This window comes from Pipistrellus hanaki, assembly GCF_964339955.1.
Source record: "Pipistrellus hanaki genome assembly, chromosome: 14".
Lineage (NCBI taxonomy): Eukaryota > Metazoa > Chordata > Mammalia > Chiroptera > Vespertilionidae > Pipistrellus > Pipistrellus hanaki.
The window spans coordinates 25,103,262-25,130,830 of NC_140516.1; the positions used below are offsets into that span (position 1 = coordinate 25,103,262).

The following is a 27,569-nucleotide window of genomic DNA, read 5'->3' on the forward strand; positions in this document are numbered from 1 at the left end:
ACGCAACCAAAATTAGTAAAACCTCGTGGAATTTTGATGATCCTCTTGTTTATACTAGGAGGAAGAGAATAGCCAAACTTGGTGCCAAATTGCCTCCAAACCAGGGTACATCCAGCAATCCGGTCAACACCTTTCATTCCTGCTGGCCGGCGGCACCCCAACACCATAGAGGAAACACTGGCAGGGAGCAGTTCTGCCACTTAGTTCAACTCTGCAGGACAACTCCCTCACAGAACAAAACAACAAAGCTTCACGAATGCTGACCTGGTGTATCTGGAATTTGGCGTAAAAACTTTAAACAATTTTTACCCACCATTGCCTTTGCCAGCTTAAGAAGAAAAAGATTGATGAGCAAATTAAGAGCCAAAAGACGGCTGCAAGAAAAATGTTTACCTTATTTAAGAGAACAAACTTCGTCTAGCATTATGGATCACAATCATACCAGCTTCATAAATTCTCATGACAAATCACTTTTATCGATTTGTTAAAGCGGGTCTGGAAGGACTTCCATTTGGCAAAATAGTCAACCTTGTGCAAAAATGCTCTTTGCGCTTTAATGAACCTGAGTTTATTTTAAAAGAGGCTGCGATTTACAATAGCATATTCAAAAATTTAATGAGTGCCTGAAGTTATCCTATGTGAGTAAGGTTTACACTATTAAACACCTTATAAATACTGGTCTGAGGAGCACAAAGCTCAGTTTTTTTCCACGTAAAGCGGAATGTTCTAGTATTCTGACTCCAAGAGTTAGAAACAGTTTTACTTACTTTTACTCAAAATAAACGTGGGTTTTACAGAAGAAGTGCCATGCAATGCTTTATTTTTCTTAATTGTGACCACCATTAAACAATCCTGGAGTTGCCTATTTAAATGTCCATTGTATTGAGTCTTAATTTCTTAGTTCTTTGTGGATGCAATGAAGATTCAACCTTCCCATAATTTCAAATACTTGAGCATTTTTTTTAAAAAAAATTATAGCCTTTATGTATATATAAAATTACATATATAAACAAACTTTACCCCAAAATGTCCTGCTTACTACATGAAAATGTTTCTCTTCCAGTGTTCACCATAGTCTATATGGTTCAAGGGGAATGGGGTGGGAGGGAAAGAGAAGGGCGAGAAATCGGATGCTGAAGGAGAATGGAGGGCAGAGAGAGGAAGCAAACACCCATGGTCTTTTACCCAAAGTTCTATCCCGCACAGGCACAGAACAATGAGGCTGTGATCACTCTGAACGTTACCGGACTGCAAAGATGACAAACTGAAAATGGACCCGTACGAGTGCAGTTCTCTGAAAACCACGGAGGAAGTCATCCACAAGTGGCTGCTGAAGCAGTCACCATCCACTGCCTTTTGGACACACGGTCTCCTTCCTCAATGACTAAATCGCACTTCAATGTCCAGCGGTGAGATCTTTGTTTCGCAAACTCAGCTTAACTCTGAGACCCGTCAGAGGAACGTGTTAATTCCAACCTGGAGAACCTCGGTTTTCTGATGGCATATCCAGGCTGTTGGCTTTCTGCCTTTCTGCCAGGCGGCACCCTATCAGCACTTCAGTCAAAGGAGCCATGCCGCTGCTCAAATACCACTCTGATAAAGGATTGATGGCTTGGAAAATAAAGTTTGGACAAGTCTCCTGGAAAGTCACTTCAAAAGCATAGGCCCGAAGTCCAATAAGGTAAAACCGGGGGCAGATTGTGGTAACAGTAGCCATGAAAAATGTTTGTCTAGGCTCAAATACTCCACCAATAAGCATCATAAATCTAGAAAGTAAAACACAGCACAAACCCATGGCGGTATTGTCTCTCCAGCAGTCTGGGGATTATCTGTATACTCCAAATCTTCACATCACCCTGGGATGTAAAGTTTAATAATCACCCAAAACATGGAACAAGTCCACAGACACATTTATATTTTTCAGTCTCTTGAATAATAATGAGTTTGGAAAAAAAGGGCTTGAAAAATAAAGACCAACGACTTCATCCTCAACATTCAGAGGCAGAGTAACATCAGATCAAAGAGCAAATAATTGCCTTCTAAGTGCCTCTTGCCATATTAATTTCCCTCTTATTCAGTGCAAATTACATCTCTGATTGAAACATTTTAAAAATAATATAGGAATATATACAACAGGGATTTCAGCCAAGAACTGACTCAGCAGCTGTGTGTTTAAATAATAAGAGCAAGGCAAGTAAATTCTGAACGGTCAATTCCTCTGAGGGAAAACTCTTGACATTTTCCCTCTTCCTTGAGCTCAATCTCTTTCTTTTGGCACATTCTGCTCATCACACAGTATTTTGTGCATTCGTATCACTTCATAAATAATAATAAAAAAATATATAATGTGGTCTTTAGACATAGGCCTGAGGAGATCAATTCTTAGAAACAATTCCCAAAGTTAACATTAATCATGTGGAAGTGATGCTAACTGCCCTCAAATGTACTGCTAAAATAGTCTTACTGGTATTTCCGAAGCAAAAATATATAATCAAAATGTGGAAGATAGTTGGCCATTCTGAATGGGGTGTGTCAATACTAGAAACTAATCTAAAACATTAACCTAACCTATTCATCTCCATCTTTATCTAAAATCTCCAAACCTGTCACCACATTTTGAATAAAAAAAATTAATCAAGTCTCAGTTTCCAATAATGGTGAGGGGGGAAGCAAGAGAATAAACCATTCAAAATTGTCTGGAATTGCTTTAACATTCATGTTTCCTCGGGGGGTTTTTTATAGGCATTGAACAGATTACACTTTTATTAGGATAGTAATAAAGCTCATTTCATTCGTTAAGTAAAAATACCTAATAGAAAAACAGAATACAGTTGATGTTCAAATCCCAGGTTGCTCAAGTGATGTAGGCGGCCAGGGGTTTTTAAGTGGCTGCAAACAACCAAATAAGTAGATAATAATGACCGTGTCTTCTTCTGCATAATGAAAATAAAACATCTCAACATATGGAAAATGAACTAAGAGTATATCCTATAGTACTTGGCAAATTCAAGGTTTATACAAAGTTATGGAATTATGCTGGGACTATTGAACACATCCGCTTCCCATTTCTTGCCACCATGACCACAAATAAGAACGTAACAAGATCAGAGTTTCTGTAGCATTCCAGTCCACTGAAGTCCAGCTAGCAACACTCATAACAACAATTGTAAAATAGTTTACATTCCTTGTGATGAGTAACTCTAATGAAATTGGTTTAAAGAAGGCAATTCGACTAAAACAAGAAAGGAGACTGGGAAGTGTTGCAGCATCTAGCGGTCAGTTAGCAATAAGAGTCATCGGGAGAAGGGACAGCAAATACAAAACTAAACAACACCGAAAGCTAGACCACGAGGATAATGCTCAGCTCGCATTATCCTTCGATGGTGCTTTCCATTATCTCCTCGTGACTACCTGCATCTCCCAATAAAGTATGCACAACAAAGTTTACTGAAACTAAGGTTATACTTTAAGAAGAAAAACTAACCATAAAAATGTTATGCTGGCAGGTCACTTGAAAATACTACGTGAGCTTGAAAGAAAACGAAGGGTGCCCAGACTTTCATCTCTGACCATCCATGAAGCAGAGTGGAGGCCAGGCGAGGGAAATGCTCAGCCTAACAGAGAAATCTAGGCAGTTTTTCACTCTCTCATAGGAGAAGAGGAGAAGAATCTGTCGAGGAGGAAAATCTAAGGTTCGAACCACCATTGGAAGGGGAAAACATTCAGTATTAAAACTGTGTGGTTCATAAACAAGACCTCTAGTTCAGCAAGAAGACTAACATGTACATATTGAGGGTTTATAGACTGAAAATACGTTATTACACATGGAGTGTTACTATGATTCATAGCTATCAAATGAACAGACACCCTGGAAACGTAGGTTGCTATACTATCTTCTTATTATAAGAAAATGCTTTAAAAATATTTTTTTTCTGTTGTTAGATAAAAGGCTGTACTTTACTTTTAATTATGATAAACCTTCCAAACTACTGCTACTTGACAAATATTTGGGGATAAATGTGATAAAAGTAAAGGGTAATTTTCTCCCTGGACAACTTGGAGTGGTCCCAAGTTGCTATCAAACTACCAATTTCCCCGTCTCTCACAATTTACCTTTCTTGGATTTGGCTCCAATCTTCAGCTTTGACGGCCAGGCAATCTGTGTATTTGTTTCCTCCATGATCTGCAACAAAAATTAAGAGAAATACTGATTCAATTAAGAACTCATGTTTATAGATAAGATTTTCTAATAAAGAAAGATCATTTTCAAGTCTTTAGGCTCAGATAGATGTAACAAAATGATCTCATTTTAAAGCAATGCCAAAAAAAAAAAAAAAAAAAAAAACCACAAAAAAAAAACTTGGGGGAGGGTAGGGAGAAGAGATGCATTTTATAAGCGTTTCATCTATCAGAAATAGTCAAGTATATTTTGTGATTCCCAGTGTTTCTCTCCATGGTGCTCCAGGATGTTAACATAAAGACAAGACCAAAAAGTACATGAACAAGCAATTAACCCAACTTGTTGCCAGAACAGTCAGAAATGCTTGTGCTGAATAAAATTCCCCAAAACAATCGCCAATGGATTGCAACACATCAAACATAATCCTTGTAATACAAAACTATGTGGGTTAGGTCGTTCTAAATGAAGATTTTTTTTTTTGGGGGGGGGGGGGGGGGGATAAATAACTTGCTTTGAGCACATTTGTATTGCATTAAAACTCATGAAAAGCCTCTAAACATGACATCACGGCATAAGGCTACATTCCCGTCATTTTTGCCTGGACTAGAATGGCATTTTTGCAACAGTTCTTTCTCACTAACTTGCAGCCAGCACTGGCCAGGAGGCCCCAAGACCCAACCTTGCTGAAAGTGCTGTAACACAAACATAAGTGAGGGAAGCAAGACTGCCGCCCAGAGGACGGAGACAGTAAGCAAAGAATGAGTCACCAAATATGTGTATCTTTTTATCTTCTCTGCTTTTGTCACATGACTTAGACAAGTGCTTACTTCTGTACCATGAATATAGGATGCACCTAATTGCACAGCAAATAACTAAGCAAATGGGGGGGGGGAGTGGTTACATTAATCACTTACATTAGAATAGGGTGCTTACTTTTTAATATGGATTTAGAGTTTACGAAACAAACTGATGGTAAAGACATAATGAAACACATTAACGGTCCAATTATTTAAAAGTGCCTCTTGCCCTAGCTGATTTGGCTCAATGGATAAGAGCATCAGCCTGCAGACTGAAGGGTCCCAGGTTTGATTCCAGCCAAGGGCACATGCCTGGGTTACGAGCTCGGTCCCCAATAGGGAGTATGCAGGAGGCAGCCAATCAATGATTCTCTCTCATCATTGATGTTTTTATCTCTCTCTCCCTCTTCTTTCTTCTCTAAAATAAATAAAATGTATTTAAAAGTGCCTCTTCGCTCTCAGTATCAGTTACAGCACGGCAGAAGGCTAGATGGTTAACATGTTAATGTGTGTCTTACTTCATCTGATCCCCTTTATCACAGCATAAAAAGCCTTTCAGCAGCTGCTTCGGTCTGGCATTTTGTCTATCCATACCAACATTGTTTTGTTCTTCAACGTGAGCCAATATTTTTAAATCGGGGAATTTCCCATACAAATCCTGATTTCTGGTTCTCTGTAAAACTTGGCAGATTTAGCACCTGCAGCCCACATCCCGACATGGTCACTCTTGGCCTGCCTGGGGGACCAGATGCCCTCTCTGGCCAGGCCCAGAAGGCACCAGCTGCCCTCCAGACCCACAGCTACAAATAAGACACAATTCCTGGTTCCCACAAGCTTACAGTCAAGTCAGGGACACAAACAAAAAATGCAATTGCCTAACAATGGGCTAGAACAGCTCACAGCTCCTGCCTTGAAAGTTCAGGCCAGGGGATGGTTATAATAAAGCGTTCCCCAAAATATAATCTGCAAAATTACTCAAGTCCTGAAAGTCAAGGACAGGTAAATTTATGAATGTGTACATTAGTCCCCACATGAGCATGAAGACCAAATAAGGAAGGCCTTCTCATTGGTTACATGTTAGTTCCAGCTACTATACATACATGTATTTTCAAAGTGACTAAAATTAGACTCAGAATTTCCCTGTTAGCTAAGAGACCTAAAGAGGGAAAATGAAAAAATGAGATCATGCTATAATTTGGGTAGGAGAGCAGTAAGAAAATAATCTATATACTTCCCTTTTTGCTGAAATAAGTAATTTGACCATTTAATCCAGTAATTTATGCCAGGTGTCATCATTATTCCTATATAATAAAACACTAATATGCAAATGGGCCGAATGGCGGAACAACTAGTCGCTATGACACGCACTGACCGCTAGGGGACAGGCACTCAGCACAGGAGCTAACCCCTTGGTGGTCAGTGCACTCCACAGGGGGAGTGCCGCACAGCCAGAAGTTGGGCTCACAGCACAGCAGCAGTGACAGGAGCCACTCCCACCTCGGTGGCAGCGCTAAGGACCCCTCGGGGGATGTCCAACTGCCCATAGGGAGCGTGCCTAAGCTGGCAGTTGGACATCCCCTGAGGGGTCCCTGACTGCAAGAGGGCGCAGGCCGGGCTGAGGGCTCCCTCCTCCCCCCAGTGCACGAAGGTTGTGCACTGGACCTCTAGTAACACTGTAACAGTGTTATAGTGTTACTAGCACCCTGACACCATATGCTTGGAAGGTACAACTTTCTGAAATCTTAATCGTGTGCAGAACTTCGGAGCAATCACCTACACATGACCTTTTTTTTTTTTTTTTTTTTTAATACCACTAGAAGCTCCATGACGGGGAAGACTGTGCCAGAGACTGTATCATAATAGCAGGTAATGGGCATCAAGTCAAAATGCCAACTCCATACCCTCCAGTAAGCCTCACACGGGTCCAGTGTCCGCTATACATGAGGTGGCGGCGCACGGAAAGATTCACTTTCAACCTACCCACAGCAGCACTGCCTGGGAGTGGAAGAAAGGCGACCCCAAGCTTACGACCCCTGAGTATAAAAACAGAGTTCGATCTGTTATTATTCCACATGATCTCCAAAGTCCTATGAGCTGCAGTAAATGTCACACCTTTTACAGAAAACAAATGACTTGTTATTGGAATCTGGCACCTGTAGCTGACCTGTCCTATGTAACTAGTAAAGGGCAACTCCAATAGATACCATTTGTGGCTGCCAACACCAACCACACATAGGTCACCCATGAGGCTCCTTGTCGGCCCCTCGCAGGATCGTTCATCGCTGTGTGCAATGTAGCCGATACAGGCAGGTGGTTCCAGAGGCAAGTACCTGGGCCGCTTCCTGGCAAGTACCTGTGGTCGACCTCACTTTCCTCCTCTGTACAATTAGCTGTAGAGTGGCCGTGAGGTTTTAAAAGAAAGTATGTGCGCCAAAACCAGTTTGGCTCAATGGTAGAGTGTCGGTCTGCGGACTGAAAGGTCCCAGGTTCGATCCCGGTCAAGGGCATGTACGTTGGTTGCAGGCACATCCCCGGTAGGGGGTGTGCAAGAGGCAGCTGGTCGATGTTTCTCTCTCATCGACATTTCTAGCTCTCTATCCCTCTCTCCTCCTCTCTGTAAAAAATCAATAAAATATATTTTTTTAAAAAGAAAAAAATAAAAGCATGTGGGAAACCCACGCACAGGGTGCGGCACACAGGGATGCTGGGTAATCTGAGCCCTGCGTTAAGGACATGTTGATGCTTTTGGGGCAGGCACTGTTCTGGACACCAGGATCAGCAAAACAGACGGTGCTGGAGGAGGAGGCACAATTCTCCGCTGGGATGTGTGGCGGCAGGCCGGCCCAGGGAGCCCAGTCCGAAGCTGGGATGCGGGAAGAGGGGGAGGAGGCATGTTCACTGGTAGAAGTTGGAGAAGGAGGGTTAGGATGGTGCAGAAGCAGAAATGGCACCAAACAAGTCAGAAAGCTAGTGATTGATCATCAAGACAAATAGGGAGGAGAATTAAGATAGATAGGGGAACTGGAAAAGGTGAGGTCACAAAGCTGTGGCTGACATCAAAGAAGCCGTAAAACCTCTAAGAGGAAAAAGAAAAAGAAAAAGAAAAAAAAAATCCTCAAGTTCCAAAGTTCCCAGCTAGTTTGTTTTTATAAACTTATTGTGGCCTCCATTTCCACCTTCACAAAACCCAAGTTCAAAGAACTACTAAACATTAAATCCCACCTTAAAATACTTGAAAGACTTTCGTTTTAACTAATAGTTCTGGATGCTGTCCATTAATAGGGCAGCGAAGGAACCAAGGTCAGAGATAAACCTGGGATTTCCCCGAGGGGCAAGAAGGACCTAGGAAGCTTATAGGAGAGTTCCATATATTTTTTAAAAGATGCCCAGGGCTTCCAGACAACCTCAACCTAAGTGCTTACTTATTCCATTTCAAAGAGGCAGTGTTGAGTTGGACAAGAGCTTGGGTGTGGACACCAGTGGTACAGGCCATGCGCAGCCTGGGTGGTGGAGGTAACACATTCCTGGGTGCCTAAGGCTCAGCGCTTTGAGGAAGGAGACAAGCAGGGACGAACTATGACGGAGCAGCTGGTAGCCTCCTACCATCTTCACAAAGCCCAGCAGGTTTAAGGAAAAGGATACTTTTTTTTTTAATCATGAAAATTGGGACATTGAAACAAGTTCATTTTATGGATCCTATAATGGATGAAAACACTGACACCTCTCAGGAGGATGGCATACATTTTCCACAAACCAAATAACTCTTGCACAAAACCTCACAAGAAAATCGCTTCCCAGGAACCCATGCTTTGCCCTAGTTCTCAAGCAGGTCAGGATAGTGCCCGAAGAGTTCGGTTTGCATTCAAAGAATAATTCAATTAAGTGGCCCGCTCTGACCAACCCCTTTCCAAAAAATAAGATGTTGATGCACGTCTGCTGTGTGAAACATGAACTGAAAGTTGGGAAACACGTTGAAAATGACTAGTGCTGCCTTGAGGCACTGAGCTATAAATACCATGATGTCAGTTAAGCTCAGGAATGCCTAGGAATGTAGAGCCATAAAACCTCTGAGAAGAAAATGACTACCTTCTGCCTCTGGGGGGGAAAAAATCAAAACTCAGTCCTCACTGTTTGTTTTCTGGTTTTTATTTCAATGTAATTATTGTCCTGGTTTTCACTTTCATAAAGTCAAAACTCAAAAGACAAATATCTGGCTTTGAATCATTTTCAAAAACCATGCAATAATACCTTAAATATTTTAAAGACCTGTTCTAACTCTTAATTCTGGACGCTGTATGATAATGTCATTTCAAATAGGTCAGTTCCAATTTCTGGACATCTTCACTGTCAAAAAAATATTTCCTCAATGCTACTGATTTATCTAAGAATCTTTAGCTACTCTCTTATGTCACAAGGAGCCTTTGGAGAAGTCCATCCAAAAATATAACTACTTGAAAAATAAATATTTGCAATTTTTGTTGTAAAGACTTACTATACTCATTACTTTTGGGCGATTAAAAATTGAAATGTAACTTAATTCTTATGCTAATCTCAGATCTGATTATTAGCAAATATTTACAGTAACAGAAGTATTTAGTTGAGGAATATCAATTTTGAAATATATGAAGCAATTAAAATTAAGATGGTTGATATTATAAAGAATATCTATTTTTACAGTTCATCTTTAAAGGTTACTTTTTCATCATACAGAATCTGATGAAGACACTTTGCTATGGCTATTTAACAGTTTTGGAAACTAGAGTCATCTTAACTTTCTAATTTATATTTGCATCTCATAAACAGGGAGTGATGTTGTCTAATTAAAGAGTAATAGCACTGGTTTTTTCGTATTAAAAATGTGGTTAATAAACATGGAATCCTACGCGCCTGTTTTGGTTTTAGTTTCTGTGAGGAGTAATGCAGGGGAGAGGTGGAAACAGAGGGAAATCTACACTAATAAAAGAGCATCATGTTAATTAACCGTACTTTCTCGACGCCCACCAGCCAATCAGGAGTGAGTATGCAAATTAACCCAACAAAGATAGTGGGTTAATTGGCATACACAGGCACCAAGCGGCAGGGAGTGGGGCAGAACGTTTACGTCATTGCCATGGTGACAATGCAGGCGTTCCGCACCACCCCAGCCTCTCTGGGCCTCTGGGCAGCATGGGAAGGCAGAAAGGCAGCTCCAGGTCGGAGCGAAAAGGCGGCTCGCGCCAGAGCAAGAGGCAGTACCGGCAGCCAGCGGAAGGAAGGCCCATTCTTGCAAGAATCTTCATTCATGGAGCCTATAGTCTATGCATATAAAAGGCTAATATGCAAGTGTCCCCATGGGAGTTCAACCGAGAGACCAGGAGTTCTATTGCTTGCTATGATGTGCACTGACCACTGGGGGCAACATGTAATGAAGGAAGGCCCAGACCAGCAGCCAGAAGGCCCTAATTGGCCCTAATCACCAGCCAGGCCTAGGGACCCTATCCGTGCATGAATTTTATGCACCAGGTCTCTAGTGTTTACATAAGCTGGAATTTAAAATTTTTTAACTGGAATAAAGGTATATTAGTTATTGAAAAAAGTTTCAACACAGATTTACATGGAATTATTGTATAATTTTTAAATAATTTATAAATAATTTCTCTTTCCAAAATTAGGGGAAAAAATAAAGCAAGTAAAATCAAATCAAATTGTACATGTAGTTTTATCCATAATAGAAAAGAATTCCATTTACAGTCATCAATACTCAAGTCATAGATTTTTTTTCCATCTCCAACAAATTCCAGATTAGCAGACCATGCAGAAAGAGAATATATCTACCAGTGCTCACTACACTACACATCTTGCAAGTCTGGAGCAATTTTAGGATAATATTTTACAGATGAAGGAAACCTTTGCCAAACCATCAACATTCTACTAACGTGCTTGTTCCACCAAATTCTTCAATCCAGACGTAAAGTTAAAAATCCACAGGTAAGTAATCAGCATCTCAGTTCAACCCAAGACATGTCTATTTATGCTGACTTTACTTGAAGCATTTATTCTTGGACCAGGAAAAGAACGCCAGAGCACTCTAACTTGACATTTATACTCTAAAACCATTGAAAATTCATCATTCAAAATGGCTACCAGCTGGGCGCCATCTGCAGCCCACTTCTCCCAAAGTCCAACCCATTTGCGCTCTATTTTCCTTGTATCAATAGAGAAGCAAGGAGGCTGTTTACAGTACCTTCTTGTACTAATGGGATGTGAGTCAATGTGCTGCCTTTCACCTTGAAGGAAGCTAAGTGAGAAGAGAGCCAACTGGAAAACACTGGAAAATGGTGCTGGGAAAGCAGAAAACTTCTCTCAGGGGAGGGTGTCTAAAAACTGAGGATGTTTATTTTGCTGAAACATTAAAGGATATCTGGCGTATTTCATTTTAAACCTAAGAAATGCATCTCAATGATTCGGTTATGTGTCACCTCCAGACTACTCCTCACCTTTACCTTGCACAGTTTTCATAGCCATGTCCTCTGTGCTCCTCACACTAACCTTATAAATCAGATAGGTGACACCTATCTTACAGATGAGGAAATTAGGTCTCAAAGAAGTGAAGCAAGTGCCTAGGTGTGTGTCAAAGTCCAGCTAGAATCTAAGTCACAGAACTCTCTAAAGGGGGTCTTTTCTATCTCATTGGCTTATGAAGGAAGTGGAAGGCACCCAAACTCATGGGGAGGTCGCTGTGAACGCTCGACTGCCCAGAAACTCCGCCATGAACACCAAAGTAAGTGAGCCAAGTGGATGCCCTCAGCACTCTCTGGTTAGTGACCCACAGTTGGCCCCAGAATGGTTCAAGCCAGGGAGGTATTCCCCTCCCCATGCACATAGGGAGATCTGAGAGAAGCATTTTGGTTGTCACAGTGACACAAAAGGGGCCACACTGGCACTCAGTGGCCAGGGCTACAGAAGCTGCATTCCCAACCAAGGGCAGGACAAACTATTCAAGGCATCCTGGCTCTGCACAGTTCCAATGCACATGAATTATAGTTACCTCAGCTTCGTTACCACCACCAATACCTCAACAACACAAGCTTGCATTCCAGGTACCCAAGTACATTAATCCATTAATCGTGAGCAACTACATCAAACACAAATTCTGCTACCAGCTCATCAGTACCCAAACCACGATGTTTATCACAGATGCTCGCCCTGATCTGTGACCAATCACACTGCTTTTTTCAAAGCCTGTTGGTGCAAACTCACTGCACATCTGTAATCAGTTCCTACACAGACAGCAAAGCAAGGAGTTGTGCTGACTTTTTGTCTCCCAGTGATAAAACCGGGGACATACTTCACACATGCATGCCTAAAAGTGGAAACTGGCCAACAGAGATAAAAGTGCAGAAAAGAAACACGAAAAAAAAAAAATGATACTGCTGGAGTGACATTTGAATCGAATGTCAATGGGTATAAAATCAACAGCTGCCCATGGGAATGTTGACACTGTGGCTCTTTGAGAGACTCAGGACATGCAGCCAAGGGAATCTTGGTGAAGACAAACTTATCGACATCAATAACAAAAGCGGCTGCGAGTCCCACGGGGATTGCTGCTGGCAAACAAACAACTTCATATTAAAGAGATTCTGGGAGATATTTCACAACTCTGAAAGTACAAAGGATGAAATGCTGGAATCTGCTCCAGACTTATGATTAAGACAATTCATTAAAGCAAGGGAAGATGTCCCCTCCTTATTGTGGCTTATACAACCCAAAATGCCAGCACTGTTCCAACTATTCTTGACAAAGTCTTTAACAAAAATATGAAACACATACTCTATTTCTTTTTTTTTTAAATATATTTTATTGATTTTTTACAGAGAGGAAGGGAGAGAGATAGAGAGCTAGAAACGTCGATGAGAGAGAAACATCGACCAGCTGCCTCTTGCACACCCCCTACCGGGGATGTGCCCGCAACCAATGTACATGCTCTTGATTGGAATCGAACCCGGGACCTTTCAGTCCACGCTCTACCGCTGAGCCAAACTGGTTTCGGCAACATCCTCTATTTCTAATGTTTAAGCATAGTGCACCAAATATCAGTACATTATTTTTTCATCTCCCTATAGATTTATGACTGTAATAAGAGAAATTTTCTATGTTTGGACCACAATATTTAAAGGTTGCAGGTCCATTTATCTTCCCATTGATTACTGAAAGCACTTTGCACAGTTTCAGCTTGCACCGTTTCTATGGCCCAATGCTGCCAGGCAAGGTGAGGACTACCTTTCCTACTGAGAATCACTAGTAAGGGTTTCAAACTGTCCCACACTACAAGCAGGCTTAGCTAATTTACTTCCAAGTTCAGAGAAATCCTACTGACCAAACAAAACCTAGTTCAAATGTGGAAACTCCTCCAACTTCCCCCATCCCTGCCCCCTTTCTCCCTAACCTCCCCGGTCTCGCTTCGCTGTGGCAATATTATAGTGTGTATTTCTTTGCCTTTTTTTCTTCTTCTTCTTTCCAATCGCACCCATGAGTTGGGCTTCCGGTGGCCAACCACTGTATCTGTTCATTTTCAAAAGTTAGAATCTAGCACTTACAGTGTCGAGAAGCATGGTCCAAGTAAGTCATAGTGACGAAGGGGACAACGTGAAGGGGACAGAAGAGGCAACGATTACATAAGACTTTCCAATTACGTGGCACTTGCAGTATCAGAGATCACAACCGCTTCCTCTACAAAGTCTCCTTGTAACTCATTTGAAAAATGGCATTTTTGAGGAGTCTGCTTATCAGGAAAAAAAAATGAATTGAGTGAATATTCATTAAATGAAAATAAATTCTAAATCATGATAGCAGTTTTCCCAGGGTATGTTTGCATTATAAAGGAGAAAGATGCTCTTCAACCAAAATGTCTGAAGTGTGTGTGTGTGTGTGTGTGTGTGTGTGTGTATGGGGGTGTTAAAGGGGGGAGATGTGGAAAGCCAGAAGCCCAAGTTCTGACATTTCTGCTCTAACACCTCTCCATTTAAAACATAAACCAGGGACCTGGTCAGGTAGCTCAGTTGGTTAGAGCATCATCCTGATACGCCAAGATTGTGGGTTCAATCCCCGGTAAGGGCACATGTAAGAATCAACCAATGAGTGTACTACATAAATAAGTGGAACAACAAATTGATGTCTGCCATCTCTGTCTCCATACCTTTCTCTCTAAAATCAATAAACAGTCTAAAAAATGAGTCACATTTTTATATTGTCTCCTGATTTCTAAACATTGACATGTATTTCAATTATGTGAAAAACACTTTGTGAGCCAAAGAAAGCATGAACCCTACTTTTAGATCTGTGCTCCAAACCAAGGGGAGTTTTCATGGGGTCTGGGTGGGTGATTGGTCATGATCTACAATGTCAGTGAAGAACCAGTTTCCTGACTCCCCTGGAATGTAAGGATCTGTGATTCTTAAGACTATTTCATTCTCCAAGGACCACTTTCTTGTAATTCCTTGGAAGAATTAATCAGATCTCTATTTGGTATCGTGTGTGTTATAAAGAGAAGAAATACATTAAACTTGAACTACCAGAGTATAACTTGAACTGTATACTTAAAAAATGATTCAAATGGTAAATTTTATGTTATGTGTATTTTACCACAAATAATAAAAACAGGCAGACATGTGACCCAATTTGGGCTAAAGACAGGTAAGAAGGTGTTTGATGGAAGCATTTGAGAATGAAGCTTTCAGGCTCTCCTAAGAAAATTTCTGGAAAAGGTTTCCCTCTCCCACTCAGTGTGAACAAAAAGGTGTGAACAAAGGTGTGAACGGGGAGCCCTGCTGCCTTCTGTGGCTATGAGGATCATCAGCTTGAAGATAATGCCGTCAACATGTAAGGCAGAGCTGAGTCAGGAAACATCTGCGGCCTGGAGGACATCCTGCAGCTTCCTGGTCACCCATCCCTGCAGCTCACTTACCTCCGCACTCTTCAGTAATGTGAGCCATACAGCCAGCCCAGGAGTAGGAACTGAAAACTGGAAGAATACACCTTCCAAACCAGGTCCTCCTCCTGACTGCCGTATTCTTCTCCAACATCGGTCTTCAAAAGCTTGTCTCCTCCCCTCTCCTACAGCTTCTTCCTCATCACTCCTCACCACCCCACCACCCCACCCCCGCTGCACAGACCCAGCACTTCACTCTCCAAAGACCCGCTTCCATCCAGATAATTACCACTCGTGAGCACTTCCACAGAGGGCTGCACCACGGCAGGCGCCTCTTCCACCTTTTTCCCTACAAGTCATGGGCTCTGATGTTTCCCTCCCCTCACTCAGAAGTCCGCCAGGCCTTATTATCTCTTAAGTTAGGCACAAACTTCTTAGCCAAACATTTAGGACTGTCCATAACCAGGCCACAACTTAACCTTTTCAGTTTTACTTTTCCCCAGTCCCCTCTACTTTCATCACCATCACTCTCCACTATCCTATCCACATCCAATCCCCATCTTGTTTCATTCAAACTGTTCTATTATCCCATTGTCTCCTGCTGATGAATTTCTATCCATTGCTTAATACCAATCATAAAGGTGACTTCAATATCCCCCCTCCCGAATCAGATGCAATCTTTCCCTTCTTTGAGCTGCCACATTGTGTCTCTCATGCCATTTATGTTATATCACTATTTTTTAAATATATTTTTATTGATTTTTTACAGAGGAAGGGAGAGAGATAGAGAGCTAGAAACGTCGATGAGAGAGAAACACTGACCAGCTGCCTCCTGCACACCCCCTAGCGGGCTGGTTCGCTCTCCCTTCTTGAATATATAATCCTTAAGGGCAAAGTATGCAAGGCCTAATTACTGGGAAAGCTAAAAATAAATAAATAAATAAATAAATAAATAAATAAATAAATAAATAGATAGATAGATAGATAGATAAATAAATAAACAAACAAACAAACAAACAAACAAACAAACCTGCTACCCTCCTGATAAATCACAAATCACAGAGAAAATGCCTGGGCATTTCATTTGCAAGACAGTTGTAAGCTTCCAGGAGAACAGGCTCTCGTCCTTTGAGGTACCCAAAGGAAGAATCACTTTCTCTTTATAGGATCGTGCATCTCTAACAAGAGTCCCTGACTCATGTGTTTATAGGAGCCAGGGAAGGAACAATTAGGAATGAATGGGCTCAGTGTATGTTTTTCATTCAAATGCACATTCTGCAAAAGAAAAAATAGATACAAAAAAAATATTCATTTCCTGAATAAACACACCTCTCATTTTCTTGGAATCCACTGCCTCCCTCCCCCACATTTCCCCGGGGCCTGTCCACAGGGGTACAAGAACTCCTTTGCTCCACCTGAGAAAACCCGCAGAACAACTGCTGGGATAAATGGTATCTGACACTTGACCTCGGTGTCTGAGAAATAACTGGGAGTGGGAGGGGGTGCAGCCACCACGAGGGCGCCTGTCCCAGCCAAGGTCTCTATCGGTAACGCCAGCCAGCCTGAGGAAGCTGGCCCCAAGCAGCCAGCCTTTCAGATTTCTCAAGAGAAGCTACCAAATCAGATTGGTATGTAAAATCTCCTTAATGTTACAATGCTGAAAGCCAAAAAATATATATTAAAAAAATAATAATCAATCAATAATAAAATGCTGGAAGCTAAATAAATGTATTTCAAAATCACTACTCATATGACTACAATATGGCCTAAATGAAAAATGCTTGCATGCCAAATACAGCCGGCAACCATTCGTTTATCTGCTGTTTACCAGAGATAAGTTAAAAGAAAAAGCACAACAAGAACGTGGTAATAACTCAAAAGAGCTGAGTACACGGTGCCTCTACCAGAATCAGGAAATCTTGTGCCCAGGCCTTTTATCACTAGCTGGGCTTGGGTCTTATCGGGAAGAAGAAACAGGATGCTATACAGCCCAGCTCCCGACCTTGAACCTGGGGTACTTAATGGGGAGGCCCAAGGCTAAAGGATGCTGGGAATTGAGGCCAATTAAGCCTAACACAAGGTTGTATGTAAATCCCCTTGCACATGGCAGGAATTTAAAACCCACTAAACTTTCCTCAATTAATACCGAAAATTATTCCTTCCAAGAGGATGCCAGAAAGAAAAATAAAGTGTCACCATGCTGAATTTGGCACAGCACGGTAGGAGACATCTACTGTACTCTCAGTGTGCTTTTCTGCAAAAGTAAATTTTAAATCTCTCTGATATAGGGGAGAAATATGGAGCTCATAAAAAGCTATGAATAATATTTAAAGAATGTATACATTTCAGAAATGAATTTACTTGACTATGAAAGTTTCCAAAGAAATGACTCTGGAGGCTTAAGGGCACTAATGATGTCACGAAGGAGACTTGGAAAGACACACGGGCAGATGCACAGGATTTCATTAATTTCATTAATAACAGTGCCAAATGGCGTTTGGCAACCTTTCAGATGTCTGCATGTGACGCTGAGAGTGAAAGTTTCAAAACAGCTTTTCCCTTGTGGTTTCTTAGGTTCTTAATTCACATCTCAAGGAGAATCCAACTTAAAACCACTAAAGTTTCCAAATTCCGGTTTCAAAAATATTAAGAGTCTCTTAATTCATCCTTAATTTCCAACACCTAAAAAGTGGCACATGATTAACCCTCTTACAAAATAGGATGCGACGGTGGAATATATTTTTATATGTTGCGTTTATTTAACAAACAAGATGAATGGGAGACACTATGCTCAGCCAGGAGGAAACGATGATGGACAAAAACAGCCGGGGCCCTGCTCTCACCGGGCTCACAGTACATCAGGGAAACCATCAGCCGCAGAACCCTTATGAACAGATAATTCCAAAGCATAAGCAGATTCAAGAAAGAATCTTACAAGTAGCAATGCCACCATCTGACAGGCAGAAGCCTTGTAGTCTGTTAGAGAGAGGTGCTACCTTGGAAAGGTGAGCGCTACATGAAGCATAGTTACACCTCAGAGGCAGTCACACCAGGTCAGCATTCACTCGTTTACAATTACCACGTGCCAAATATGTGCCAGTCACTGTGGTGAACATTAGGCAAGTAAAACAGTCGCTGATCACATCTAAAATACACTGGGGAAAATGAACAAATAAAAATAAAATAAACCTACTGGGGGAAATGAAGAAAAGGCAGGAGGGGAAAAATCATTTTTTTTAAAAATATATTTTTACAGATTTCAGAGACAGGAAGGGAGAGGGAGAGAGAGACTGAAACATCAATGATAAGAGAAAATCATTAATCGGCTGCCTCCTGCATGCCTCCTTCAGGGGATCAAGCCCACAACCTGGGCATGTGCCCTTGACCAGAATCAAACCCAGGACTTTTCAGTCTGCAGGCCGACACTCTTTCCATTGAGCCAAACCGGATAGGGCAGAAATCATTTTTTTAAGGTGGGGGAGGAGTTAAAAGAAAACAGGATGTTTGGAGTTAGAAAAAGACAGGTTTACTTTACATTGGGTTGGATGATCTCTCTGAAGAAGGGTCACTTAAGCCAAGGCCTAAAGGTCGCCAAGAAGACTGCAGGAAGAGAGCACAGAAGAGCATGGAGGCCCAAAGCATGAAGGAACTCGTGTGAAAAGACCCCAGTGGCAGGAGAAAGTGGCAACAGGTGAGGGGGCAAGGGAAGTAAGAACCAAGGTCATACAAAGGCTAGGAGGCCATGAAAAGGACGTTGTGGGGGCTAGATGGTGGCCAGGTAGAACAGGTGAGTGATAATGACAGTCTCCAGCAGGCTGACCCCCATTCAAGACAGACACAAGGCCAAGCAGACACTAACTGGGGGAGGGAGAGGGGGTTACATGATTCTCACTATCTGCCAACATCTAGAAGCAGGTTTGGCACCAGAAGGCTCATCATGTAGAGGCCGGGCCTGGGCCTCATGGCCACCAGTTCAGATAAAAGAGCGGAAGGTGAGCACGTTGTCCTGTTTGTCAAAGGGGACATAGACGATGTGCAGGTTTCCAGGTGTTGACCCTTCCCATTCACACACACACACACACACACACACACACACACTAGATTAATCATATCGGATGTGTCACTGTTGACATAAGCTGCAAGACCTGTAGGTGCCTAATCCACATCCGTGAACTGACGAAAGGTATCTGGAAGCCACAGGTTCTTGGTTGCCACACTGAGCTCCCTGGTGCACCCCCCTCTCCTACCCCCACTCTCTGCAGATCCCACCTAAGGCATGGACTGAGCCGGCTCATCATCAGCCACAGGAACAACGTCATCGGTTGAAGCTGTGCTTCCACTTCCAGGCTGGCGGACAGGGCGAATGGTGACACGCGCGGGGATGCTGTGGCTGAGGACCAAAGGGAAGGCTTTTTGACAACAGGATCGACATCACGTTGCTCGAAGCCTGGGTGAGTGACGGTGAAAACGCCCCCCTCCCCTGCAGCGGCAGGTGGAGAAGGAGGTAGAGAAGGAAGCCTTCCCTGTGGAGCCAACCTCTGCCCATCTTCCGCTCCTGGGCCCTTCTCTGGAGACCTGGTAATGAACGCTGAGCAGACCACAGGCCACACCTGCAGCCCTCGCTCCAATGGTCCTTTTCATTAAAACTTACCAACTGTGTGTTCAAAACCGGCCGCAAATTAAAATTCTCAGTATCAACTCTCATTTGTTTGTTCAACAGAGAGTTTATGTGGCAAGCACAACTGCAGATACTATATTAGAAAAAAGTTTTCACTTAGTAGCACATGCATTTTAATTATACATTCATATACACTGCTTGGGAAATTATATTTTATTACTCACGTTTAGCAGATGGGATTCTAACACATAATCTGGTGAATATTCCAAAGACAAGTAGCTTTCCCTACTATGCATGCTATCAGCTTGGTCTTAACTGGACAAAACTTTTTTTCACAAGAGAAAGGTTTATTAATACCTCCAGAAAACACCTACCAGGGGTCCTCAAACTTTTTAAAGTGGGGGCCAGATCACGGTCCCTCAGAGAGCTGGAGGGCCGGACTATATGAGCTACTAATTCCTACTGTAACACCTCGGCTGCGTTCACTGCCCAAAAAATCTGGCGGGCCGGATCAGACTCCTCTGCGGGCCGCATGTGGCCCGCGGGCCGTAGTTTGAAGACCCCTGATAGACACTATCTCTTTTCAGAGCCCCACCGCTGAAGTAAAGAAAAAAGAAATAGCTAAGTGAGCCTAAGGCTTGTCCCAAGACTTCAGTTTCTGCATTCTTCTTTAGTCTGATCAGGGAAAATGCTGAACTAGGTACGCCGGTGTTACGAGAGGGAAGAGAAATCTTGTTTTACAAGATGCTGGGTTCCTTAACGGCCCAAAGCCAAGTGTTTTCAATACATGTGGTAAACCAACAGCAGAACTCCATGTCATCGGTGAAACCAAGTTTTCACAAATAGAAGAATGCTGCGTTCCACACTCCATCCATTTAAACTGACGCAATCCTTGGACCATATGTTTGGTAAAAGGGCGAACGGAGTAGCGGAAAGCTCAAATGTGACCACTGGGATGCTTACTGGCTGCGAGGCCAAAGCACAATTTTGATTTTTATTATATATATTTTTTCTAACCAGGGTCAGACCTAAAGGTGAGATTCAGAATACTATGAATTCTTCTGGAGACAAATTGAGTGGAAAGTGTAAGTTTTAAACTTTATTGGTAGTTTCCCTTTTTTTTATAAGGTCATTCAGTGAGGATCAAAGCTTACCCAAGAGGAATTCACAGGAGAAAGGGCACGAAACTGCTTTTTTGTACAAATGGGGCTACCTGACCCGAGGCCACAACTCATTGACTGACATCTGAGCATCTAAAGATGGTGTAAAACTTCTTTTTTTTTTTTTTCCAAGCTCAAATGATTTAGGGAACCTTCCAAAAGAAGTTTTACATCCAGTTTGCACCCTGTGCATTTTTATAAAAAAAAGTGGAAGATGATAAAATACGTAATTCTGTGTTTACTGCCAATTTGGTATACATTATGTTCCCAAAAGAGTAATTTATAGAAAGCTAAGATGAAACGAAGGGGGGAAATAGTTACTGAGTCCCTGGCATGCATCAGCACTTCATAAACACACACACAGGATTCCACTTCATCTATGCCACCTTACAAAGCAGGCACGATCCCCTTTGGCTCTTGAAAAGGAAGGTTAGCAAGATTAAAGAACTTGCTTAGCATCATGTAGCTGTGAGTCAGGAGCATCCTTCAATTGGTTCTATGTTCTCATAAATGTAAGTCACCTCTTTAACACTCCATTCCCTCAAATGCAAAATCAAAAGGCTCAACATTTTAATTACATTAAAAGGTGAATTTGATATTCCAAGGGCTAATGACGGAAGGTCATGTATCTTCCGTCCACCTCCACCGGGTCTCCCTTGCCTTTATCCAATTTCAGCATTTTTTACCCATTCTTCAAGAACATGGAAAAAGAAGCCACCACACCCCACCCAACAAAAGAACACTTTAAAGTTTTGTTCTGATGTTTGGGAGCACATCTGATTTTTAAAGAAAAAAATAATCTTGAATAGACAAGCTAAATCTACTTCCTACAATTAGAGTATCAGAGAATTCCACTTTATGCTATAATTTTTTCATGATTACAGTGAATGAACTGACTTCTCAGAATTCCCTTAAATGCATTACATCTTCACAAAAAAAAAAAAAAAAAAGCCATTATTGTACTCTCATAACAACAAGTTTGGTAAAGAAGCATCATTAATAGCTAATGAGAAATTGTGTATCTAGATTAAATTTAAATGTCATTCTGTAAGGACTAGAAGGCCTAGGAGAATAAGCGAATGGTGGTTTCCTTTGTATCCTGTTTATAATCCAGAGATACAAAACTCACGGTTAGAAAATAAAATTCTACCCTGGTCGTTAATAATCTGTGCCTTCCCTGAAACTGTCAGGCTGCAATGAATTAAATTTTTTCTACCTGGTCTAATTGTGAACCTCTCTTATCTAGTTCATTATTGAAATGTCAGAATAAGGCACCACTTCCAATACATTTGTCAAAAAGAGTTTAAACATTAAATAGATATGACAGATTAAATAGGAAAAAATGGCTGAGGTATGTTTACCACCTTTTTTTGGTTTTTTAGTCCTCACCCGAGGATATTTTTCCCACTGATTTTTTTTTTTTTAGAGAGAGTGGGAGGGAGGGAGAGGTAGAGAGAAAGAAACTCAATATGAGAGAAACAAATGGATTGGTTGCCCCCCACAGGAGCCCATCTGAGCTGGGAATCAAACCTGTATCCCTTTTGGTGTGCAGGCCAACACTCTATCCACTGCGCCAGACCAGCCAGGGCTTTACCACCTTATTTAAAACTCCTTGCAGGGGGAAACTCAAGAGAAAAATAAGTGTATGCTGAATAATTCTTCAAGTATTTAAGAGAGGAGTTCGACATTAACATTTTAATGCCTACTATGTGAGATGCCAGGTAAGATTTTATATAAACTACTTTACTGATTTAGTCCTGTAATAGAAAGACATCATTCTCCCATCTAACACGTAAGAGACTTAAAAACTAGCTAATGGGCCCAAGGGCACACAGCTAGTATGCTTGAGGGTGCATTTCCAGCTCAAATATACTCACACGTATACTTGAATGGTAAATTTAAGCTCTATATACCACCTCCCACCATTTCTGGCCTTAGCCAGGGATTCAAAAACTAAAAATGTCACATCCAGCAAACTACTAGAATTTTAGTTTGAACTGAAGAAAAAACAGCAATGTATTAATCGCCGCACCAGAAGGATAAGAAGATAGCCTATAAAACTTTTATTTCCAGCAGTAGGGTAAACTGGAAATTTAAAATTCTTAGGAAGACATGAAAATTCCTTAGAGATCAGAAATAAGAAGGAAATGAAGAAGTAAGTGAGGGTGGAACTCAGCATCTGCCATAGAAATGTATATGATTACCTGGTGGCCTATAAACTGAATTTTTAACAAACCATGACCAGAGACTAGAAAATAAAGTTCACATCAGAAACATGCACATAGAGCCCCAGAGGCTGAAATAAAATAAAACTTCTCCTTAGTGATCGACAGGGAGATGAGGGTCTGGCTTTGCCTGGGGAAAGAGACGGGAAAGAAGAAAAAGTCTCCCCTGAGAAGTCCCACACACAAGCCTACATCACGCACTCCTGGTGACAGAATTCACGAACAAAATCAATTCTTTGAAAGTGTCCTGGGCCAAGCTGTGCTCCTGGGCCAACAAAGACACAAAGGCTATCTGGAACAAAGCAATTTGAACATGGTTTTCAAGTAAGTCTTGTGAAAAAAAAAAAAAAATCCAATGAACATGAGCTCACAATAAATAAAAAAGAAATCACTGAAGAGATGAAGGGAAAAGCTAAGAGTAGTGAGAGTCAATAGAAAAAATAAGCTACATAAAAAGACCTCCAAAATAATGCAGATATTATACGATACAGAATATTTATGCTTATCAAAAGTATGTGGAGAGAACAAGATACTATCAAAATCCATCATGCAAATGTCAAAGACAATTAATTCTGAGAGAGGCAGGAACCCTGAGAAAGCCCCTTTCCTCATGCCCACAGGCCCTGCCTGAAACTGAGGCTGGGGAGGGAAGGGAGAATAGCGACCAGCTTCTCCTCACCATGAACCCTGCAGCAAAAAATCAGCAGCAGTAGCCTGCCTAACCCCGGGTAAGAGCGCGCCCAGGACCTAGGCCTGTAGCCCTGCCTGGATCCTCGATCTAGATAGCAGCAGTTCACCACGGAGAAGTGGGAATTCTCTGCCGAACTCACAGTCACTACGGCAACAACTACATTCAAATTCAGCTCAACTACTGACCACAGTGACACAATCACTGTGTTTAGGGCCTGAAGGTGAAAACAAAAGTGACCATACGCGGATCTATAATAATAAAAGTATAATATGCTCATTAGACTGAACAGCTGAATGACCTTCCAGGCGTCCTTCTGATCCTTCTGGACGTCCTTTTGGACAAAGCCAGGGCTGTGAGGGATGAGGCAAGCTGCTACGGCTGAGAGGACCTAGCCCCTTGCACAAATTTCGTGCACGAGGCCTCTAGTTTTAATATAATTTATCTCAGCCCCTACTGTTTCATAGCACTCAATACCTGACGTTCAATTTAAAAATTACCAGACACAAAAAGGAAAGGAAAAAAAAAAAAGTCATTTCTAACAAATGATACAGTAAACAGAACCAGACTCCAAAGTAGCCCAGATACTGTAAAGAACAGGCAGGATATTTAAAATAGTTTTAAGTATGATAAGGATCTAACTGAAAAAATGATCAACATGTACATTTGGTGGAAAGGGCATTTACCAGCAAGATGAGAAAGACATAAAAGGAGGCATCTAAAAATGCATGAAATGCAGAACAAAGCTACAAACTTGGAAAACAATATTTACACAATATACATCCAATAAAGAAACTTATATCCAGAATTTTTACTATTCAACAGACAACCCAAAAAAAACTAGCAAAAATCTTAAACACACTTACCAAAGGAAGTCACATGAATGGCAACAGATACATGAAGTGTTCAACAACACCGGTCATCAGAAAAATATAAACAAATCCACAAGGAGAAGCTACTATGAATCCACTAGAAAGACAACCATGAAAAAAGATGGGCAATAAAAGTGCTGGAAAGAATGTGAAATAAGTGCAACTCTCACACATTGCTGGTGGAAATCCAAAATTGTACAGACACCTTAGAAAACAATTTGGCGATATCTGGCAATGTGAAACATGTACTTAAACTATGAGCCAGTAAGTCCACTTCAAGTCACTTATCCAAGAGAAGTAAAAATATATGCGCACACAAAGACCCATGGATTATACAGCACCTCCATATATAACAGCCATAAATGTAAACATCCCAAATGCCCATCAATGGGTGAGTGAGTATACAACAGGAAGAGGAGTATATCCATCTATTCAACAGATTACTACTCAGAACCAAAGCAATAAGCTACTGACCAATAACCTAGATGAATCTCAAAAGATTTAATTCAGTAGAAGAAGACACAAAAGACTAAATACTATATGATTCTACTGAAATGACATTCTGCAAAAGGCAAAACTGCAGAGCAAGAAACGTATCAGTGGTTGTTGTCAGGTCCTACAGGTTAGTGGAAAGGAAGCTGTTCTTTTTTAAATAAAACAAATTGAATTTTCAAAACCAGCTACCAATAAAAATACCTTTTATTTATTCAACCAACTCTTTCTTATGCCTATAATGTAGAAGGTACTACTCTAGATCCTGTACAGAAACCCACATGTTTCTTTTAGTAAAACAGTTTGAATTTTCAGAAAAGTAACTAAGAACAAATGCATAAAAACTCATTTAATACAGGTTTTCCACATGTGGACTGAAATGTTATCAATCAGACCTCAATACTTTTTTCCATCTTCTCACCAGATTGTTACAACATTATCTTTTATTTTTTTCATGAGAGTTTATTATATATTTATTAGGGTGAACCATATGAAACTGCAGTGTAACCAATAAAATAGTTCTCTTTCCACAGACAAGAACTCAAGTTAGAAAGCGGAAAAAGCTATCAGAAGTTATGTCACACCTCATTGTAATGCAAAATAACCAGTGACTGAATTTCTAGTCAAAACACCTGATATGTTTTATAAACTTTTTTTATATTTCAAGAACTTACCCAACATCAAGAGTGAAATGTGCCATTGATCATATAAATAGAAATGATCGCTATGGAGACCTAGCCGACTCCTGGTTTTATGTTGCTAATGTGAGAACTAAAGGACAACACAATTCTTCCCACTTTTAGTTAAAAGTCTTTTATTTAAAGTCCTTCTTTATCATTCGTGGACAATTATGAAAATCCTTCTAAAAATATTTATTTTTTTCAGGCCTTTAAAATGAAACAACCCTATAAAAATAAACTTTCCAAAAATCCAAATATATATATAAAACTTTCCAAAATCCAAATGAAAATCCTTTTCTTAAAGAAGCTCTTTTAGCTAGTATAATTCATGCAGATAATTTGAGAAAAAATGATAAATTTTGTGCTTTAACGCCATCTTAATATTTTTTGGGTTAATGGAACCAATAATTCCACAGTCACTGAGGTCTTCCTAGGGTACACTACATGACAGGTGTCACTCAATACACGTGCACACACATAGATGATGGAGCTGCATGGCCAAGGGGCCTCATTACAGAGAAAGCACAAAGAACAGAAATTTACAACATAAGAGATGAAGGTTCATAAATATGAAATCCCAAAATATGAAAGTTCTCAAAAAGTATAGTTCTTGCCCTGACCGGTGGCTCAGTTGGTTGCAGATTTGATCCCCTATGGTAGGCAAATGATTGATCACATTATTTCTCTCTCTTTCTCTCTCTCCCTCCCTCTCTTTCTTCCCCCCACCCCCCGCCCCATGTCTGAACATGTGAAGTGAGAATTAAAAAAAAAAAAAAGTATAGCTCTCTGCAATTTTTCCTCAAACTGCACATTAATTTCTATGCTATTGCTTTCTTGATTTCATCTTTTTAAAAAACTACATCAAATCTTAAAGTTATGGAACTTAATCTTTAGTCATATGAGTAATAATACAAGGCCTCATATTTTAAAGTCCAAATTATATCAGATATGAAATCAGTATAAATTCAATAATACTTAATCCAATTTTTTTAAATAAGTGAAATTTAATTCAAGGTACTCTGTTACCTCCAACTAACTTTAGATATTTTCCACTATGTGAGAGATTGCCTCAGGTAAGCGTGTGCCATACAACCTTTGCAGAATGAACTTGTGCCAACACATGAGCAAAACCCGAACTCAGAATACAAGGTAACTCTACACCTTGATTTTAATTGTTTAAACTTAAAACACTGTTGATAATAGCAACCAACTTAACAATCTTCAGAAAAATGAAAAACAGATGAGAAGTCTTAGATCATCATGAATCACACAGCAATGGAATTCAGCTTTAGATCACTGCTAGGACCTTCTGACAGTAATCGGGTTTGATTTTATAATGATTTAGGGTAGTGGCTTCCAACCACTTCCCCCTCCAAACTTCCTAAAGGGGACAGGGTTAGGCTAGGAGATGCCTGATCCCTTTAAAATGCCATTTCTAAACTCTTGGGAGAAGGGACACAAGGCTGTCTTGATGGCAGTGCCTCTGAAGCTAGTGTAGAAGCAGAAGCAGACAGAGGCATGAGAGACTTCAGAGACTAAAAAAAAAATGCAACTCAGTGGGGCCCTTTTAAAATCACCAACTTGAGGACAAGAATCTCCCCCTTAAAATACCTGACAGTACCAGGCTGCTACCAGCATACTAGGCCATGCCATTTGGAAACATGTTCTACTGCCACCAAGGGAATTAAAAGCATTAGAATGAAAGACAGCTGTCAATACCCCATTGTGGTCTCAAAATTAATAAAAGTTTGCCTCTATTCCACCTATGGGAGAATTGGGGGGGGGGGGGGGGGAGAGAGAAGAAGCTGATAACAAATATATTTTTCTTAAATTTCTGCAACCTCCTGAGGAAAGAGCGTGTGGTTTGAATTACTGAATGAGACATAGTATGTAACATGTTAAATAGAGTAGTTTTCAACCTTGGCAGCACATTAAATCACGGGAGGGAGA

At 41.0% G+C, this 27,569-nt stretch overlaps 1 protein-coding gene across 3 annotated transcripts in view; it reads right to left on the reverse strand.

Annotated features, from left to right (window-relative positions):
- The window catches only part of BICC1 (BicC family RNA binding protein 1), a 224,533-nt gene that overhangs the window by 87,985 nt on the left and 108,979 nt on the right, over positions 1 to 27,569 (reverse strand). For all 3 annotated transcript variants that reach the window (XM_084904045.1, XM_084904044.1, XM_084904046.1), the window contains exon 3: positions 4,114 to 4,183. In XM_084904045.1, coding sequence (XP_084760171.1) covers positions 4,114 to 4,183 — 70 coding nt within the window. The remainder of the gene's footprint in view (positions 1 to 4,113; positions 4,184 to 27,569) is intronic.